This window comes from Zootermopsis nevadensis, unplaced genomic scaffold (assembly GCF_977971745.1).
Source record: "Zootermopsis nevadensis isolate Lab colony 2312 unplaced genomic scaffold, Znev_1.0 Znev_ptg000032l, whole genome shotgun sequence".
In the NCBI taxonomy this organism is placed as follows: domain Eukaryota; kingdom Metazoa; phylum Arthropoda; class Insecta; order Blattodea; family Termopsidae; genus Zootermopsis; species Zootermopsis nevadensis.
Window position 1 is genome coordinate 305784 of NW_028259164.1, and position 18277 is coordinate 324060.

The window sequence follows — 18277 nt, forward strand, 5'->3', positions numbered from 1 at the left end:
TGTAAAGCTTTCATTCTTCTGGGTATCAGGAATATTATCTTTTGCACTGAAAACTGCGAGACTTAATTTTGCCGGTGTTCATCTTCTGTTGGAGGTGCTGAAATATTCCATAAAATTACTCTCATCTACTTTAACCTTTTAATTGCTATGTCTTACTGTCATTTTAAAAGTAAATGTCCGATATGGAGTTGGCTGGGTAAACATATTTTTCAGTATTTGGAGTGGAAAGATGAAGTGACCATAAAATATATCGTGCGCAAAAATCGTATGATTATCACACGACTTCACATGTTAATATAAACATAACACATAATTACCTGTTGCCAGCTGAGATGTCGTTCAGCAATGAAATTGAAGGTGGTAGCAGTGGCTCACTTTACCTGCAACAAGAGAAGAATAACTTTCTAGTTAAAGTGTTGCAGACTCTGATACAGAGGCATATTCACATGTTCTGTAACATCGCTTTCATCTGAAAAATGAAATCCATACATTTTAGCTAATGAGAATTGAATTTTTTCATAGGAGGAGCAGTATGCCAAGTGGATGGCAGCGTGTCGATTAGCTGCTAAGGGAAGGTCTTTGGCGGACAGTTCATACGATGCTGAAGTGAAATCAATCGTAGCTTTCTTGCAAATGCAACACCCTGCTCCTACACCTGCCATTAATCCTTCAGCACTCGACATCATCCCAGAGGACTATGTTTCACCAAGATTCCTAAGAAAGTTCAAAGGAAAGGTATGTTTCCAGCGTACTGTGTTCTTATAGTCTATATTACAGATTTTTGTTCCACAGTAACATAATTTTTTTTAAAAAAAATTCATTTTGTTTTAGAGTAATTAATATTGCTGGATACACGTTAAGAATGGTTCCCAGTCGTAAGGATTTGGAAATGTTTACTTCAATTTACAATTTGTTTTATTGGTATTATCACCAGAGTGATGTGAGTGAATACATATGTTTCAACGTAGCGTATATGTTTATTCAAACAAACAAACACATTTTTTTAATATAAGTTTAATGGTTTATTTGTTACCAGAAGACTTCAGCACAAAAGACTCTTCACATAATAAATTGATATATAAGAGATTATAAATTTAATTATGTATTATTGTGCGAGAGAATAGGTGGTATAAACCTCTATACTATGAATTTTCTGGCTCAAATTTAACACGAAGATTATACAGTGTAGTATCTGTACTTTCAGTTTGTAATAAATGAACACCAAGATCAGTGAGAGATGTGAAAAGTACGAAATGCATTTGAAAATTCCCTGTATTTTAAACGGGAGCACAATTTATTCAAAGCACACTTTTTTTTATTCCTTTCAGATTCTGGTCTTCTGGGTTGTGACATCATGCTTCTTAATGTTTAGGTTAGAAGACAAAAACAGCGGGTTCCTCTAAAATGTCCGTAACCAGCTACAAGACTACGTGGTGTCATAGCCCACAAGACCACTGTCTGAACCCCCATTGCCATGAAAACCAAAACAAATTTTCTACTCATGAAGATTTCTGTCTTCTGGGTTGTTGCGCTGCGTAGTATGGTAGATGTTTACCAACGCTGGTAAACAGAAAGACAGAAATCTTCATACTCGCCGCTGTGAAAACATCAAATCTTTACATTTTCTACTCATAATTGTTTTGTAGTTTAAATGTCATTATTATAATTTAATTCTTTGTTATGTTAATATAATGTTGTCTCTTTAAAACAGTTGGTACAAAGGATTCTGGAAGCTCATGCCAACGTAAAAGATCTGCCACTCGTAGACGCCAAACTGAGTTATATCAAAGCTTGGCAGTCACTGCCAGAGTATGGCATATCACTGTTCATTGTCAAATTCATGGGCCACAAGAAGGAAGAACTATTAGGAGTAGCGTTCAATCGGCTTATGAGGATGGATATTGGCACAGGGGACCACATCAAGACGTGGCGATACAACACATTGAAGGTAGAGTCGTTAACTTGAGCAGATATCTAGTGAGGTAGGAAGACCACATGTTATGATATTACGAGTACAGTGGGTACTCAATATCCGTTGTTAATTGGTTCTTTAAAAGTGTGACAGATAAGGGAGAAAACAAGTAGGGAGCAATATATTTTCATGGAAAAATGATAATTCTTTCTAGAATAATCTTGAACATTAAATTTTACTTCTTCAGAGATCACCCTCCGTCAGAATTTTTCAAGCCAGACATTATTTCCAGAAAATTGAATCTGGAAATATTATCTGCCTTGAGATTGTCAAAGATCCTCTTAGCTTAGGTTTCTCCCTTATCAAAATGGAATTCACTATATCTTCCTCAGCTCGATCATGAAAAATCCAAATCATCGACTTTTCCATTTTCAGCAAAATTTTCATGTTTTAATGTTGATCCTGATTTTGGGTGCTGTCACCCTGTGGAAGTGAGCTGCATTTCTGAAATTTTAGAGGAACACTCGATCGACCAGAATTAGTACCTCCAGATTGCTTTAGTAATTCTGTCATATCCTCAGAAATTGAAAGACTTGTTTATAACTCGACCAGTTGTCGCTGATACGGAAAATAATTGAATTGACAAATTTAAAAATCTCTTGCTATTTGAAATCAAATTTGTAATTGAGGTAATATTAAATAGGTGATTATAGCAATTGGATTTTTCTATTGTCTTGCGAAATAAAATTTATATTTTCTTTTATTTCAGGCATGGAATGTGAATTGGGAAGTAAAGCACATGATGGTACAGTTTGAGGAAGGAAACATCATCTTCAGTTGCCTGTCTGCTGACTGCAAAGTCATCCACGAATTCATCGGTGGTTACATCTTTCTTTCCATGCGATCGAAGGAAGCCAATCAGACCTTGAACGAAGAATTATTTCACAAGCTAACTGGTGGATGGGTTTAATACTGCAAAATTTCAGTATAGTCAGCGCAGTAGTTTTTGGTCGGTGGAGTTTTCAAGGGGAAGGCTAGGAGCGAGTCTCTTTTGCTGACTGCACCGAGGAGCTTGTCCGACTGAACGCCCAAACAAAAGAAATACACTGACCGTGCCACCTCAGGTACACAGAGTAGGCCCGTCCGCCAGTTCCGCTGGCTTCTCCACCGGCCAAAAACTACTGAGCCGACTATACCAGTAACTTGAATATCTTTTGAACTGATTCCAAATGTGAGTACAAGTGAAACACGTGCCTTTCCTGCTGTGAATTATCAAGAATTGCAATCACTGGTCTTGGATCTTAAAATCTCTTTGTCGGTCTGTTAAGTAATATCGGTATCCTACATGCCACGCTGTTTGTGAAGCTTATGACGACCTTTTAAGATAAATATATGGTAAGAGGGAGGTCGGGATTTTACCCCTTAAATTAGACAATGAAATGTAGTGGGATTTTTTTATAAATCACTTCCACGCCATCTTTTAGGACTTCGGTGAGAAACATTACGAGTTCTCAGAATTAATGGACCAGGTATAATATAAATCATAGTAACTACAATTATTAATTTTTAATGAGGTTTTTGCAGTGTTCACTTAGTTTCTAGTGCATTGCTTCTGCTGCGATGGTTTTATTCTATACTGAAAAACAGTTCTTGGAAACCATGAATATATATATATATATATAGCTCTCGCATCAAAGAAAGTTAAAAATAACGTAAGTCCGATAGATCTCTGTGTGAGAGCAGTGCTCCTTCCTGATGGATAGTTCAGGAAAAATCTTGATTTATGAATGTTATTAACATCTATTGCCCCCTGCATATATTTCCTTTGAAATATATTACATAACTATTTCCTGTCGTTATAAAACAATTATTCGGGTCATGAATAGATCTTGACAATATCTTTGTATTGTTTCATATTTTATTTTATGGTAGTACATTAATATCTTGAACATTCTGTTTAACACACAAACTGTTTAAGAGGTCAGTAATGGAATTATGAATTGTTCAGAACATGATATAATCTGTTGTTTTCAGTGTTTTATTTAAGACACAAATGAATTTTGTTAAAACGTAATGAGAAAATTGAACATAATGTAAAAAGAAAATGTTTATTTGTAAATACAACTCTAATCGACTGTAGACGTAGAGATCAGGGTGGGTTGTAATTTATAATTTGTGAGAACATTGTTTAGAATGTTACAGCTCTGTCATTCTGCTATCATTGTTAATACTATTTGTAATTAATCGTTACCTTTAAAAAAATAATGTAATTGTATGCTAATAATGTTAATGAATTAAAAAAAATGATAAATTGTTACTAGGCAAATGATATATAGAAAATGAAAGTGTATTTCTATCGAAAGTTCTAATTCTCAATATATTTTAATTTTAACAAAGATGTTTGTGTGTGCTTTGAACGCTCCTAGTATTTAATTTTTATAAATAAATCAGGAGATGTAAATTAATCCCAGTTCTAACACATCATTACTCCTCGCTGCGATACTGGGAACGACCCGTTCTTCAAGTGCCTGAGCACTGCGGGTCCCAAATTTTTCGTTGGTTTTGATCTATAGACATTTTGATAGGACTCCTTGGACGAGGGATCGGGCCCGTCGCAAGGCCTCTACCTGTACACAGGACAGCACGACACAGAAAAACGCGGACAAAAACATCCATGGCTTGAGTGGGATTCGAACCCACGGTCCCAGCGACCGCGCGGCCACTGCGGACCCCGTTACTCCTCACAAAGTCCATAATCGGTCTTGTGTTTTTGCTGTTGCGTTTTCCTAAAATACGTGTGTGATTAATTTCAACAGATGTAACATAACAAGGCCATCTGGTTAAATTTATTTTGTGTTAACGTCAGATTGCGTCAAACTATAAAAATTCAAACTGAAGATCACTGAGGCCATTGAGGGTGAATTCTGAGGCTATCAGAGGCAACTACGTGTCTGCCTATCCTTCAGGAAAAAGGAGACGGGTCTCAGCCAACAAATTCTAATGGTCAAATAAAAAACTGTCACCCAAACTTTGCCCTTCGACAAATTCAAGTGTACCGGCACGTAGCATGAACAGACTAATGTGTTTTGCATTTCCTTGAATACACAGCGATTCTTTGATTTGCTGAGGACGGTAAGCTACTGACGTCTACTGGAGGGCGGATTATTCTCTGTTTCTTTTCTCCCTATTTCCTCTTTGTTACACAGTAACTGTCCTGAATATCTGACGTACACGCAACGGAAGTGTCGGATAATAAGGAGGACTAATTAATTTAAATACGAATTCAGTTTATAACTTGATTATGATATGAAATATGAAGAAAATGCAATATGACATTAAATGTAAACATCTCATAAACAAACAAATGTTTGTAAATGAAAAAAGTTTATTTTTCGAAGAAATTAATGATGGGTTCTGAACCTCCTCTCTCTCTCTCTCTCTCTTTTTGTAGCAAGGTCATGCCAGCACCTGAACAGTCGTCAACTCCCAGTAAGTGCAGTCTCAGTGGAATTCAGTCCCTCACTATGACCCAAAGCACGTAAAATAAAATGGGATTTTCGATAACCGACGGTCGCGAGTGAACACGAATCAGTCCACACAACTACTTCTGGTAAAAATGCAAAAAGGAATGACTACAACTTTTTTTCATTATTATTTTAAAAGGGCGTTAATGTGAAACAGCTTAAAATGCATCGTAAAGTGGGGCCTACCTGTACAGCATTCATGAAGACAGTATTTACTCTGCTCTGTAGGCCTGTCATACCGGGAGTCCATAAGTCAACGGATGATTTTAAGGACATGTAATTATTTATAACACACACGAAAAATGTATGCGTGAACTTCCGTGATCACATGCGAAAAAAAAAAGGAATGTAACTTTTACATTACGTAACAAATAATTACAACCACTTTAATCGTAAATAACATCATCTAAATCCCTTCTGAATTATAGCAAGAAACTCTAGTACGTTAAAGCTGGAAAAAAAAATAAAAAATAAACGCATGTATACGTGCTTGTTCTCAGCTTTAAATTTAATTTAATTTCTATAATTTATCCAGGTTGACATCCCCTGAACCAATGGTCGCCACAAGAAAAACTTACAGTTTGAAGTTCCCATTTATAATGACGAAATCTCAGCTCACTGAATTTCCATCACTGTCAACGAAGTGATCTGAAAAGTCGTTACTGACGTCTTAATTACATTTGATAACTGTGATTTCAGCATTCCAAAGCAACTAATCCGTCCTCTAAGACGTATGATTACGTACGTTTGTCAATATTCTGTCACAGCAAATCTGCAATCACGCACTGATAACAAATCATTCACAAAATCTTATGTTCGTCACAGCTAAGGGAAAGGACAACAGCTAACAGTCGCTCAGCTAGTCAATAATTTCGTGTCATTTATGGAAGCAAAAGATTTATTAATGTTTACAAGAACCCTCCAGAAGTTCCCGTCAAATGAAACCAGTCCAAATACTTCGACACAATTTCGTTACGACCTAATTAAACCAAAGCGTATCACCCAAACTACTACACCAAAGTTTTCTTTAAAAGTGGTGTCTCCATGTCAGGTTTCCCGACCAAAATTTTGTATACACTTCTCCCCATGCATGCTGCATGCCCTCCCCATCACATCAATTTGATCTGATCATAACGTCAGTTCGTAGCTGCGGTTTATATCGGATTTGCAAGTTATTATAACGCAAACTCAAAGCGCCTACCGTACCAATTTGACGGTCCAAAACTCGTAGGCTTCTTCAAGCACTCTCTCACTCTGAAATCATGGGTTCGATTCACATTGAGGGTATATATTACGCCTAAACTTTTGTGTATTGTCCTCTGCTTGAGGGGGGAGGAGTGGGAGTTCTGTGGTAGACCACAGGGCTACTCGACGAATCGTACCAAATTCCTCATAAAATGAACGAAAACAAAATTTCTACGACGCAACAAAAATGGATTAAGTAAAGAAACTTTAAAAATTTGACACATTATACAGTTAAAATGTCAGAAATCTTAAGGCTACAAGTAACAATATTATATAGATCATTATGACTGACACGCCGGTAAGTATTACGTCATCATTTCCAGTAGCATACCAAAGTGGATAATATTAAAGTTGGAGCGCGAAATAATGTGGTGTATCGGCGACAACCGACGAATTTTTATGGTGACATGACGGAAAAAATGATTAATTATATCCACCCAGCCTCCTGTCCAATGGATGTCAGGAGTCCCTTCCTCGGGGTAAGTGCGGCCGAGGCGTGACGCTGACCACTCACCTCAGATAAGAAGATACGTACGACAATAAAGTTTTTTAAAAAAAGCAAATTAGTTCCGCAAATGTTTTAACGTCGCTTATTACAATGAAACACAAGACCGGAAGTACAGAGTAGTACATCCGAAATAGATAAATATGAAAGACAAAATTAATTAAATGATAATAGTATAAGATTTCTAACAATGGATTTAAGAAATAAATTAAATGAAAGATCTAATCTAGAGCATATATCAAGCAGAATAAAATTATACTCAATACAAATTAAACGATGTCAATCACGTTTTTGACACATGCCATTGTTTGACGGGTGATTGACATTTTACTGAATATCCACATTCCAGTTGCATGCCAACACTATTGTAAGATACACGATTTTTGACACTTGAAGGCAGCCAATCACGTTCCCGTGATGCTACTACCTGTAACAAGCACTCGCTGATTCATACAGTCTAGAGACTACGTAATTCTAGCAGATCTAGGGGTGTATATTAAATAGTATGACTACATCAACATACATACAGGCTTATAAAACATCCATCGCTATGTTTTAATCCATAGGAACAGCTAACGGGGTATGAACATGGTTGTCTTCTTGGGGGTAGCGCCGCTTAGCCTAGTACATATAAAGATTTCGGTCATCTGGGTTGTTGCGCTGTGTAGTCTGGGTGATGACGGAGGCAGTATGACCTCTGAAACGTTGGTTAACATCAACCAGACTACACAGCGCAACAACCCAGAAGACAGAAATCTTCATAGCGTAGATAACTTAGAAAGAATCGCCCTGATGACGGAGGCAGTATGACCTCTGAAACGTTGTTAAACATCTACCAGATTACACAGCGCAACAACCCAGAAGACAGAAATCTTCATAGCGTAGATAACTTAGAAAGAATCGCCCTGATGACGGAGGCAGTATGACCTCCGAAACGTTGGTAAACATCGACCAGACTACACAGCGCAACAACCCAGAAGACCGAAATCTTCATACTCACCGCTGTGAGAACCTCAAGTCTTACATAGTACATATAAGTTTACCGACGAAGTCCTCTAAAACGTCGGTAAACTTCTACCAGACTGCACGGCGTTATAACCAAAATACATCCATCTTCAGACTCACCGCCATGAGAACCCCAAAGCCTACTTATCGAGGTACCATTATGATGTCTCTCGATCTGCCCGACCCACTAGGTTAATTTGCGACCCTACAAATCCTTGAAATATATCTGGAGCACAGTTTGCTATGAAGAATATGAAGATTTTGATCTCAGACAAAAGTTTCACCTCGCTGTCACCAGCTTTGAATTTACGTGCAAAATTTGACTTGTGAAGAAATCTGAAATCGGAAGATACAGTTTCGAATGACCAAATTTATGTCAGAAGTAATTCAATTACTTCCATAATGTTCATTTGAAATCGCATTTGAACCAATCATATTCCTGGTCTCGAATGACACAAAGTTTAATGCCATCTGATTGAATTTTCTTCGTGATTCCTTCAGCTTGTGCAACACCTGTCTGTTTCCGTATTTATGAAATTGGCGAGTCCCCCTAATGGTCTGTGCATGTGTAGTTCACCTTCACATGTCTGACGAATTTTTCTACGTACATCCGGAACTGCGACAAAAACGTACAAAGTAGGGGTTTTTTTTCTTCGAATTTCTGCATCTCCTACGCGTGGTGATATACGAAAGATGGTAAAGTTAAACTAGAAACATATTTGTTGAAGCAAAATTTTTCCGAAAGAATTCAAAAATTCAATAAAACTTTTATCACGCGTTAATAACGTGTATTTTCTTAGAAGACAGACTGGAAATGCGAGAGTCTGAAACAGAAACAAAGTACGATTTCATCTAAAGAACCCTAGCAAATCAACATCTAGTGGTAGGAACATGGGGTTTGCTCCAGAACATACAAAAAGATACTGGTTTCTTGACTAATGAATTATTTCGTTTGAATCATGGACACTTTGTCCGATAACAAGAGATATTTACATTACAACCCTCTAATCGAAACGTAATTCTTTAACTACGAAACGAAGCACCTGTCTGATTGGCTTATCCGCTCCAAGTGACCACGCCTAAAACGTCAGGAGTAGAGAATCTTATAATAACTTAATTAATAATACGGGCAAAGTACAACTGATAGAAATAGTATATATTAAAAGTGCGAGGAGACTACTGTCAAAGTGTTCCGGTTACTGCATTCAACTACACGAGGACAGACAGTCAACAAAATAGTGCATTATGGCAGGTAAGGTGTAACCTTTTGAAGCTCGCATATACAGTATTAAGAATTCAGTTCGTACCGCAAAGAAAACACCGTGCTTCGAAATTACAAAGATCAATTTATTAACTATGTGCACTGTTTACACTAAGACCAATACGAAAACATAAATAAAAACGCAGGCTTACTATTTCGTAAGTTTTACTTAATGTAGTTTATATATTACACTTATGTCTAAGCGCAGACCGTCCATTTCTCTGAACACCTCTAACATACCAACCACACCGAATAATTTTAATAGCGCAGCGTTAAGAATTACTCATAAGTTCGTTACGGGAAAATTAAAAGAAAATTATTTAAAAATTTAAATCAAACGTATTCTACGCGTTAAGCAAGCAACTGCAAATACACTGATTGAGATTAATAAATTAACGTCAAATTGTTCAAATTGTGAGATTCAGTATTGACAGTGACAGATCTTTCGCCCAGAAAAGCAAGCATTCGACCTAAAACCTGCACAAAGTAAGAGACAGATATTACACTGTAGTATAAGTTAATGAAACATGGGCAAGCGAGTATTGGGACAATAAACGATTATGGTTTGTGAATTCCAGGAAGTACGACACGCAACATCCCAGCTGTGCTCGCAGTTCTCTCACTGTGTGTCGCTTTGGGGGCGACCAACCCTAAGGGGCAGGCAAGATCCTCCTCGCCCTGCGCTTCAGGAGCGGCTTACTACTCCGACTCCAGTGACTGCAATGCCTATTACCAGTGCGTATCAGGGGCAGGCGTTCAACTGCGCTGTCAACCCGGACTCCACTGGAACAACGTAGCCGTCACATGCGACTGGCCGGAAACTGCCGGTTGCGTGTTGGAAGCTCACGGCGGAGATGACGAGGACAAGGACGAAGTCGGTGCGGGCGATGTCGAAGACGAGAAGGAGGAAGAGGTAGAAGAGGAAGAAGAAGAAGAAGAAGACAGTGAAGACAGTGGAGACAGCAGCGTGAGCAGTGGCGAATCCGGCACCAGCGAGGAATCCGTTGAAGGCAGCGAGAGCAGCAGCGAGAGCAGCAGTGAAAGTGACAGCGAAAGTGACGAGTGTGAGGATGACGACAGTCACCCCGAGTGCCCTAAGGAAGGCTCTGAACTTACACAATTCATTCCTCATTCTAACCCTACCCAGTTCTATCACTGCAGCAACGGAATAGCGCACTGTAAACAATGCCCTGCCGACCTCGTCTGGGATCAGAAGCTGAAAACATGCGACTGGCCAGACGTTTCCGATTAACCGTAAATCGAGAAGGAGGAGTGAATGAGCACCGCTGCCAACGCCAACACCACAAAAGGGCGGGGGTAAACACGGGGGGTGACATTGAAACCAACTATTCCATATTATAGGGATGTTGCTGGAGAACCATCTTGTACATGGAGTAACACTGAAATGGCTGTACGTGATTCGACAGTAACCAGAGGCGATGGTTCGGTGCGCTTTCAATCGATTTGAAGCAATGTAGTCCAATGTAGACAATTGTAATTAAATATCATTAACACTGGGTGTTGGGTGTTGTAATTGTAATTTCGATTAGCAAATTGATAATGTGTTGTTCAAGCCTCATAATTAATTAATGCAATAAAATTTAATTCATTATGTGGTATGGCAGAGAACCGCCTACTGAATTTTGATTATTTTAGAAAGTAATCTCAGGTGAAAATAATTTCTGTCTTGTACAACGCAAATGAGTTATGATTGAAGACAAATTACTAGCTGTATATTTCGAAGTGGTATATTAAAGAAACTGCTTACAAAACAAAGCTGATTAACATGATTATTTCCCTATGAAATGTAACTTTCCTCTGATAAGAATGAGCTGTTTAGACTCTTCAGTTGATATGGAATTCTTCGGTCATTATTAGACAAATTATTTTAGTCGGCAGGCTACGGACTTCGCCGTAAGACAGTAAAAGCGACCTCTCATTGAAGCAAATTCTCCATTTGAAGCTATCATCCCGCTTAAGATGGTTTAAATCAGTGGTATTCAACCTTTTTTGTTCGCGTACCCCCAGATATAATTTCTCTTCAACTTTGTACCCCCAAAGATGTTGGTGTATAATTCAAGTTATACATATTATATAATCTACATCTAAAATAAATTAAATAAATTACATCCAAAATAATGTATTAAATCTGGCCCTGATTATTCAGTGCTTATCATAAAATAATATTTTTTTAAAATTTTACGTACCCCCTAAGATGTCTTCGCGTACCCCAGGTTGAATACCACTGGTCTAAATGACAAAAATATTTAAAGTTCCTCCAGTCTAAATGTAAAGAAATACTATGTTCTTTCAGCCCTTGAATTAATTATAAGTTAACGCACAAAGAACACTAATTTTTCTAAATGTTTCTGAAGAACAAAGCATGGACAAGAAACATACTGAAAACGTCATACAAATCCCGAAAAACTGCCGGTACTACCAACTGGAACCTAAAGGAGCTTCTCTATAGTAATCACTGAGCCCAAACACCTGAGCTTCACTAAAACATCCCGCACTTCATAGCATAGACATTCGATGATATGGACCAGAAAAGAAACAACACACAACGTTTATATGTACCTCCCGGATATTGAAGATGTAACATATCTAATTTGGGATCTATATTTTTCTCACGGTAAAATGTTTTGATGCTGTTTTCAACAAAAACAAATTTGCATATTAGATGTAAAAGTACAATTACGTCCTGTTTTAGTGGTGTGTTCCACCAATCCTTTGCACTGGAAATGGAAAATAACAGAAGACTTGTACTACATCCGGTTCGCCCTCTATAACCTTACGCATATCCGTCTGTTTTAAGTAAGTGACTTAAACAAAATATTTATGGTGTAAGTAAAGCTGTGAATCCTGAAGGAAAGACATCATTTTAAAAATAATTTCGTAGATGGAAGGATAATATTAAAATGTACATTAAATTAAACGGGTTAGAGCTTGGATTCAGTTAGCTCAAAATAGGGAACAGCGGGTTCATGGAAATGCGCCTTGGGTAATCTGAGTACGTGAGCGACTATCAGTTATTCATTTAGGATTTCGCTCCATGGAGTCATATTTAAGTTGTATAAATCGCGACAATCTTATCCACATTAAGAAGGAATGTCTTGATTTTCCAAATATCAGTAAGTGAACACAAACTCGAACTAGCCAACTGGGTGGAGTACACTCCTTGAGAAATCGACAGTCACTCAGCCAGCCAAGATATTGCAAGAATTTTACGGAAACCGAAAGTTCAATACCGTCTTCACAAAAGCCCGCTCGATCACTTGAATACAGTTCACCCCATTTATTCAAGACACATTTTAATATTATCGTTCCATTTTTGCACGGATCTTCACAAACGCCTCAATTCAGGTTTGTCGACGTCTGTATGCATTTATTTAGCCAATATGTGCGTGCGTGCATCCTTAATTTCATCATCCTAATAATATCTGTTGCGAAGTACAAATTTTGAAACTCGTTATTACACACATTTTTCCCTATGTTTGGTGCAAACATTCTCCTCAAAACCCTATTACGAAATGACTTCAATGAATGGAATTTATAAATTAACCGATTACTGTTGATTATTCTTAGTAGACCTACTTATTTTCATCTTTTAATTCAATAATCTTCTTTCTATGGCGCAACAGCCCAAAGTCGAGCCTTCGCCTACTCCCATGTGGGAAGTTTCTTTGTCTTTGAAGTGTGCATTTATGAGTAATGAGTAACAAGCCCACTGCCTATGCACAATTTCTATTCAATCCTAATTTTGACCGATAGAGTCATCTAGTAGTGAATCAGGAGAGACTTTGGGTAAGAAATGGCCGCTGAATTTTGTTTACGAAACATAAATTCAGTAATTACGATTTAAATTTACCCCGTTAACAACGATATCCCTACAACCATAACAGCCTCTTCAACAAGTCCCACCACATTCGTTAACAATTTCAGTTTATTTTATCACCTATCATTTTATCACTAACAAACTGTCATTCTCACTTCGTCTTCGTCAATGTCGAAGTGGGTGGGGGCATTATTTCTCTATCTCCAAAATTCTGAGGTCATAAAAGAATTTGATGACTGAAATGAAAGGGGCAAGTCTGATTTCTCCTTTCACACACCTGATTATTGGTCTATATTGTCGTCAAAGATTGCCATAATAACAATACCTTCAATCATCCATATTGAATTACAACTGACGCAAAAAGACCACAGAATAATCGTTGCCAAAATATTTTAAAAAAATCTGTAATTCTGACAGTCCAGGCGATACATAAACTATTTAAATTCCAGTAGTAATTACAGGCTCTTCGAAAATTCTCTATAGGCCCACAGTATATACGAAATTCCTAAGCAACAACATACAGAGATTGGGAACATGGTTACTGTCTGGGTTAAAAACACGGATTTATGACAGCTGTTTAATGTTTGCATCCTGGGGTCACGGGTTCGATTCCCGGCGGTGCCCGAATTTATAACTTGTGTTGGGCAAGGCCGTGGTCTAGGCAACACGGAGTTTTCCTCCGGGGGCTTCCCCGGTTTCTCCGTGGCATCCCAACAATTACTCCATTCACACACAGAAGAAGGCAATGGCAAACCACTTCTGGATCATCTGCCAAGAACGTATATGAACAGGTCCCAGTCCGAGAAAAGGATGGAAGGATCCTGTTCATATGGACCTGTCGTCAGACAGAACACTAATTAACAAAATTAATTCTGTACTACCAACCACAACCAATCTCTGCATATTGCAGCCTTGCAACTAGGTATCTAATGAACAGAGACTTTTTAACACCCTGTATATATACTACCTGTAAGAATTTAAGTGTGGGAATGAAATACACCACAACCGCTTATTAATTATTTCCTTTACACTTAATTTTATCACTCTACTTAAAAACTAAGAATCACTCGTAGATGCAGTCATGAAGTTGTATGGCATCCGACTGGTCATTCGTGAATATCAACATTCTTTGAATCTGCACAATGAAAAAATTACAAACTTGAATTGAAACAAATCTGACCTACATTTTGGCAGTTTACTAGAATTTCATACACTTCTCGTAAAATTAAAACTGTCGTGAACCGACTACCGACAAAATGTTTATAAAAATTTTGCAATAATTATTTGTATCAGAGTAAAACGACCATAAATCATGCAACATGTAACTGAATAAACTCGGAAATTATGTGTACTCAACTATGCCGTAAATATTTCCACATGCGTTATAATTTTACAGGTAACGCCAGCTTATATGCAAATTAAGGTGCCATAATTCAGTTGTTAACTCCCAAACTGGGATCATTTTTCTACCGATGATTGGAAGATAAAACTATTCTGCAACAATTAAAGCAAACGAATTAAAACAAACTTAAATCAGAAAATAAATAAACAAAATAAATAAGGTATGAGAGAAATTGGCGTGTGGGAAAATTCTTAAAAAAATATTTGTTAGTTGTGTAAGTACAACTATTTTTTTTTAAAAAAAAGGTCATTTGAAGCTACTGAAATCAGACACATAAAACGCGGTTCGTACAGCACTGCACACGAGTCTCTGTGAAAATATTTCTTGCACATGAATCAATGATGGCTTTTCCACTTTATAATTCATACTTGGAAGAATACAGTCACATCCAAAATAAGTGAGAAAAAATGACGGAGATAGAGTCCCATCTCCGAAACGTCGTTTTACGTTTTATATTTACTAGACGATGGATAATATCCAAGAAAATTTTTATTCAATTGAGAAAAAAATGAATTCAATAATAATAAGCGAAATGATAATAGGTGTCTTCATTCTAACACAATCCAAAGCACCGTGCGGATTATAAAAGATCAAATCAAGATAACATCAAGAACAATAACCACTAGAAGATGTCAATCACGTCCATGACAGATGTCATATTTTGACAAATGACTGACAGTAAACTGAACACTCATATTCCTATTATATGCCTGATTTAACTTATTAGTGCGGCCAAAGTACACTGACGGAAATTGTATATATAATACAGTATGAACAGTTTCTTGCCAGTACACCATCCTTTTCACCCAATTATACGAGGGCAGAGCACTAATTGATACAGCATTATGGCAGGTAAGTCAGATTCAATACGTAAGTATGGGCCTACTGCTGTAAGCAAGTCACAAAATCAGAAGTTATTCATGATTACACAATTTATTATCTTCTCTAAATTTATTTTACACACGAAAAATATGTATCTAACACCGGTATTTTAAAAAGACGAGTGTTCCTTAACCGTCTGCCGGCGGCAGATTTTTTACCGAACAGGAAAACTTTTAAGATCGAAGGCGTTTCCGTTCTTAAAGCTGTTCGAAGATGATTCCAAGGATAAGTAATTACTCAGTAGGAAAGAACCACAAAAAATCACGTTGCTAATCTTCAATTTCTACAATCGTTATTACACATCATTGGCACAACAATTATTAACTTGTCTTTAAAATTAATTTCTTAATGTCGGCCTGCGTTTTATTTTAGTGAAAGAAATGAAAATATTTCTTATTCCGTTTATTTAAGAATTTTGATGGTCCGCGGTACGGAAATTATATAGTTTGCTTAGGCTTAAATAAGGGAAGATTCCTTCCTCATTCTTGATATTTTAAAACAGTAATATCCTACATTACGTGCATCGCTAAAACACACAGAAAACCATAAATATGGAAAAATACTTTTAATTTAAACATTCATTAAAGTTGTTTTTTATTCCGTTTTAATTATCATCCAAGGCTGTGTGCTTTCCATTTTATCTTTGAAATTATCTGTTTCGATATTTAAATGTTGTGCCTTGTTCATTTTTTTTATTCTCCAACAACTTGAATGCCAGATTAGCATCATTCGCCTTCCTGTGTATTCGCGACAAATTGTAATATATAAAACCTTCATTACCAGGTCCCCAAACAGAATAACACCAATTTGCATTTTCGGTTTGACACAACTTGAAGTTTGTCAGTTCATCTGATATTCAAATGACATTAATGGTATGGAATGAATTCAATTCTGTTGCCCTGTAAAACGTAAATTCCGACCACAGAACAGACTAGAATGTCCAAGAATATATTCTTTATATATTTTTTAAAATTTTAAAAAGTTTAAGCACATGACACCAACGGTCACATGGTGGGGGGGCCCGAAGATCAGGGGATTTGGACATCTGCCCACGTTGTCCACCGAATAAAGCTGTCTAAGTCTTAGGCAGAAAACTAAGAATCAAGAGACCACTGTCAGATCTAGAGGGAGGATATTTATACAAAGCAACTCAAAGAAATAACTTACAAAATCTGGAATTAACTGCCTCAGGAAAGGATCCATGAGTGTGATTCTTTATTAACGGTGATGAAATTTCGGGATCCACAGAGAAGCAGACGTTCGACAGAATACTTATCAGTAGTAAGAGGGCGTGTGTACCGTAGCTAAAATGCAATATACAAGGCGGAATATGCGGATAAACGATGTTGGTTTGTGAATTCCAGGAAGTACGACACGCAACATCCCAGCTGTGCTCGCAGTTCTCTCACTGTGTGTCGCTTTGGGGGCGACCAACCCTAAGGGGCAGGCAAGATCCTCCTCGCCCTGCGCTTCAGGAGCGGCTTACTACTCCGACTCCAGTGACTGCAATGCCTATTACCAGTGCGTATCAGGGGCAGGCGTTCAACTGCGCTGTCAACCCGGACTCCACTGGAACAACGTAGCCGTCACATGCGACTGGCCGGAAACTGCCGGTTGCGTGTTGGAAGCTCACGGCGGAGATGACGAGGACAAGGACGAAGTCGGTGCGGGCGATGTCGAAGACGAGAAGGAGGAAGAGGTAGAAGAGGAAGAAGAAGAAGAAGAGGAAGGGAGTGAGGAAGAAGAAGAAGAAGAGGAAGGGAGTGAGGAAGAAGAAGAAGAAGAAGAAGACAGTGAAGACAGTGGAGACAGCAGCGTGAGCAGTGGCGAATCCGGCACCAGCGAGGAATCCGTTGAAGGCAGCGAGAGCAGCAGCGAGAGCAGCAGTGAAAGTGACAGCGAAAGTGACGAGTGTGAGGATGACGACAGTCACCCCGAGTGCCCTAAGGAAGGCTCTGAACTTACACAATTCATTCCTCATTCTAACCCTACCCAGTTCTATCACTGCAGCAACGGAATAGCGCACTGTAAACAATGCCCTGCCGACCTCGTCTGGGATCAGAAGCTGAAAACATGCGACTGGCCAGACGTTTCCGATTAACCGTAAATCGAGAAGGAGAAGGAGTGAATACGCACCGCTGCCAACGCCACCACCACAGCGGTGATGGTAGTGGATATGATTTAATGGCGATCTCGTTGAATATTACGTTTCGTACGCAGATGTATATGTATCTTCAAGACCTGCTTTATGTTCCAGTCTTCATTTCGCGTTTTGTGCTGGACATGGAGATATGAGAGATTCTTTGAATTAAACTATATTTTGAACATATACGTCTGCATTACGTAATTTATTTAATTTATTCACCACGTATCCTTGCAGGATCGTGTACATAACTTGTATCATGTTATCTATGTAGAATCTGTAGAATTTATTATAAAGTAAATGCAGCTGATATATTTGCAGGAACAACAGTGTCTTATCCATGCAAACTGGAGCTTGAAACTATTAAAAATCCCAATAATTTAAAATCTGACCGATTACCCTATCCAACATCAAAGTCACTAAGCTAGCCAAGAGGCTCCTCACTGTGGAAGTACTCTCATCCTTCTGCTGCATCCTCTCCCTCTCTCTCTCTCTCTCGGGAACAAATATACTCCTCAGGAATGTATTCACGAAGGAACTAATTAATTAAATGTAAATAC

The 18277-nt window shown here is 38.0% G+C and overlaps 2 protein-coding genes and 1 long non-coding RNA gene across 4 annotated transcripts in view; 2 read left to right on the forward strand and 1 right to left on the reverse strand.

The window, feature by feature from the left end:
- Positions 1 to 4308, forward strand: part of LOC110840992 (unc-112-related protein) — a 128736-nt gene extending 124428 nt beyond the window's left edge. For both annotated transcript variants that reach the window (XM_087359641.1, XM_087359642.1), the window contains exons 8-10: positions 523 to 735; positions 1712 to 1948; positions 2682 to 4308. In XM_087359641.1, coding sequence (XP_087215767.1) covers positions 523 to 735; positions 1712 to 1948; positions 2682 to 2882 — 651 coding nt within the window. In that variant the 3' untranslated portion in view covers positions 2883 to 4308. The remainder of the gene's footprint in view (positions 1 to 522; positions 736 to 1711; positions 1949 to 2681) is intronic.
- LOC110840993 (uncharacterized) overlaps positions 1 to 18277 on the reverse strand; it is a 49477-nt gene that overhangs the window by 12430 nt on the left and 18770 nt on the right. The window contains exon 3 of the long non-coding RNA XR_015538087.1: positions 318 to 380. This is a non-coding gene — a long non-coding RNA (uncharacterized LOC110840993). The remainder of the gene's footprint in view (positions 1 to 317; positions 381 to 18277) is intronic.
- Positions 9350 to 18044, forward strand: LOC110840991 (uncharacterized). Its single transcript, XM_087359693.1, has 4 exons — positions 9350 to 9443; positions 10031 to 10703; positions 15534 to 15544; positions 16939 to 18044. Exons 1-4 carry the CDS (start codon positions 9437 to 9439, stop codon positions 17673 to 17675), a joined length of 1428 nt encoding a protein of 475 aa, XP_087215819.1. The 5' UTR covers positions 9350 to 9436; the 3' UTR covers positions 17676 to 18044.